This window comes from Silene latifolia, chromosome 5, assembly GCF_048544455.1.
Source record: "Silene latifolia isolate original U9 population chromosome 5, ASM4854445v1, whole genome shotgun sequence".
In the NCBI taxonomy this organism is placed as follows: Eukaryota; Viridiplantae; Streptophyta; class Magnoliopsida; order Caryophyllales; family Caryophyllaceae; genus Silene; species Silene latifolia.
Window position 1 is genome coordinate 13394950 of NC_133530.1, and position 3318 is coordinate 13398267.

The 3318-nt window shown below is 39.8% G+C and overlaps 1 protein-coding gene across 1 annotated transcript; it reads right to left on the minus strand.

Moving 5' to 3' along the window:
* Positions 1–1848: 1848 nt before the first annotated feature.
* On the minus strand, positions 1849–2888 carry LOC141656785 (jasmonate-induced protein homolog). Its single transcript, XM_074463841.1, has 3 exons — positions 2826–2888; positions 2339–2679; positions 1849–2216 (listed from the first exon to the last, which is right to left on the minus strand). Exons 2-3 carry the CDS (start codon positions 2663–2665, stop codon positions 2025–2027), a joined length of 519 nt encoding a protein of 172 aa, XP_074319942.1. The 5' UTR covers positions 2666–2679; positions 2826–2888; the 3' UTR covers positions 1849–2024.
* Positions 2889–3318: the final 430 nt, after the last annotated feature.

Sequence of the window (3318 nt, forward strand, 5' to 3'; positions counted from 1 at the left end):
TACGAGAGTAATTCTAGAGATAGGATGCTAAAGAGGGACGATTCCTTATCTTTAGTACCTATGTCAAATACCGCTTTTTGCCTTGGTTGACCTAGGTATAAAGTGGATTCGAACGGGTTCAAAGCATCCCACAAATGCTTGGTGGCGACTCCGAACATCTCTTGCATCGTTTCAAGACCCTTGCCGAGACGAAACCGACTGATCTAAAAACGACCCGGTCGAAAGCATTTTTTACGCCGCCGAGCGTAGCTTTCAAAGGAGACCGATGTACGCCTACAGATTTGGATTGGCGTACGCGTGGCCCATGTCCACACCATCAACTACTCATTTTTTTTTCAATCACCACTGCCAACCACCCTCTATCAATACCACCTGCCACCACTAAGGCCCACTATTGCCAGAGCCACCAAGCCTGGTCAACCCTTTTCCCGTCGGACTTCCCCTCCCCCATTTCAAAAACCTTGCACCACCATTAAAACAATCACCACAATCACCACCCCTAAATATCCTGCCAACCACCCGAAATCCCTTCCCCTACCCACGAAAACACCATATCAGGCAAAGGGAGGAGCAGGGACTGGAGCAGATGACGTTGATAGGGATGAGATTGATCTCACTTGATCTAACTTTCGCATCGCGTCGGGTAAGTAGAGAAGTTCACTATAAACAAGCAAGTTCAATAAAAAAGCCTTTCCTCAATCCGAAAAGAAGACAAGAAATCAAGACAAAGAAAGAAAGAAACATGCATTTGTTGTAGTTCTATGGTGGGGTTTTCGTGGGCAGGGGAAGGGATTTTGGGTGGTTGGGGGGATTTTTAACGGTGTCGTGGTGGTTGTTTTAGTAGTGGTGCAAGGTTTTTCGAATGGGGGAGGGGAAGTCTGGCAGGTTAGGACGGTTCACCGTTGTCGGAGCTGACGTGGAGAGGTCGTCGGCGATCAAACGGTCAAATTAAAGGAGGTGGTTGATCGTCGGCCAGAGATAGTGAGTGATGGTCGTGGTTTTGGTGGATGGTGATAGTAAATTTTGGTGGTGTGGGTGAAGTTGGTGTATGGGGAAAGGGTATGGGATACTTTGGGGGGAGGGAGTAAGGAGGTTGAGAGATGTGGGGTTAAGGAAGGGGTAAAGGGAATCATTCTTTTGAATAACCCAACACAAACAAAAGGTATCATTGCTTTTGTTTCTTTTTCCGTTTTCTAAATACCCGTAACCAAACAGCCCCTTAGTCTCTTTAAACACTATTCAGGTTTTAAGTCTATCAATGGACCTTTTTAAGGGGGTACCCACCTGAATAACGTTATCGGTTCAGTGCAGTATTACAAATGACATTTGAAAAAGAAATGATCTAAATCGTCATTATGATGATTACATAAAACACAATGTGTTGCGACGTCAATATGACTTCTAGTCAGCCTACTTTTAGTAGGTAATCCATCAATACTAGCTTTCCAGAGAAAACCTTCAATTTTGGAGGAATATCTAATTTCCAAATCTAGTTAACCTCACACTCTGTAAGATTATTATCATACAAAGCTTGTGCTAGCAAAGTTGCTGATTTGGTAGAAAAATTTCATCACCTGATAATCCCCATAATAGATTATTTGAAATCTAATTATGTGGTATAGGAATATCTATAATAACGTTAACAATGTCGGAGTTAACAATTGTTGATAACTTAAAACATCCTACCAATTTTTATACATGTAGTCTCAAAGGGGGTCATTAATGAAAGCCAATCAATTAGTTTAAGGGTATAAACGAGTGTTAGCTTCAATATCAAAACTCATCTTCATGCGTACTTGTAAAAGTAACTAGGCTAGCAAATATGACAATGTAAATAGACAACAATGATGTTCATTATCATAATTATTATTCCATTTAGCGATTTTGTAACCTTCTTAATAGATAATAGTATTAGCAACCAGTGTTGCATGGTAGCTAACATGAAGACATAGATTACACGGTCATTTTTTGACCCTTTATTTTAACAATACATTATATATATGGACAACTATGGGTCCATGGCTTTATGGGATAAGTTTAAAGTCTGCGATAAGAGTAGCAATGTCTGGGACTGTGTCACTGATGTTGCCGTCAACACGTGTCTTGGTAGCCACGTCGGTGGAAGTGTCAAAAGTTAACGCAGTGTCCAACCTTTGCTGAATTTGATCAAAGGACAGATTGGCAATGACTTGTTTTGGGCCACATACAACATATACCTGCAGTTAAACCAAGTAAAAAAGATTAGAATGAAAATAAACTGCAACTTGTTAAAATGATTAATGAACGTATCATCATCCAATATAAATACGTGCGTGCTTTTAAAATAACTCATATTTACCCTGTTAGGAGTCTGGGGTGATGTGTTATCTGCAGGTGCATGCCATGCCAAAACCCACGAACAGTCCGTGCCTGCTGCATTTTTCCCATTATACACCACTGCCGCTTTGGAACCAAAAAAGTTTCCCTTCAAGTGGGTAAATATGGAACTGTTATTGGGAAAAATTGTGGCCGGAAAAGTGCCAACCGGAACGCCTGACCAGTTATGAGATCTAGCTAAGGTCATAGCAAAATGGGTCTGGTTATTCATGGTGGCTTGGGTACCATTTTGTGGCTGCTTGACTGTCTTCTCGCAAACCGTGACTTTTTGTTCTTGCATCGTAGCCATATTGAGCTTTAATGCTACAAATTACACAAGTATAGGAATTTTAATCACTTAGATTCATTCAAAATGGCGAAAGTAATAAAAAAAAAATCAAACAACATGCAATTTATTTAATAAAATAACAATACCACTAATTAGTTTCATGCACCAAAAATCTTCTTACCTTGAGATTTGTTATGATGTTAATGATTACCACGTTGCGTCTTGCTTGCCCCAACTATACTACAACCTAAGTTATTTATATAGTGTTCGAAGACATCTATGCGCAATAACGGAAACAAAAAAGCAGATTCATTATTCTACTTTACACCATAGCGTAAGAATTTTTTATCACCTTCTTTAAAACAAGAATCATATTCTTCGTTTCTTTTCTTTGTCCAGAGAGAGTACCTTACGACAACGGCTCCGGCGTGAGCAGTAGATGGGGATGAGAGAGATGTTGAGGGAGATTAAGATTTGGGGATAACTATGAAAATTAATCTTGGCCGTTTCAAAAACTAACGAAATCAAGTTTTTATTTGGATTTGGAGATTATTGGAATTGTGAGGGAAGAATGCCTAAGATCATAAAAAATAAGTCTCACCTGTGACGGATTTAGGTTGTAACAGGTCAAGTATTATCCACATGGTAGATAAAACATAATGCTATGTTTGGGA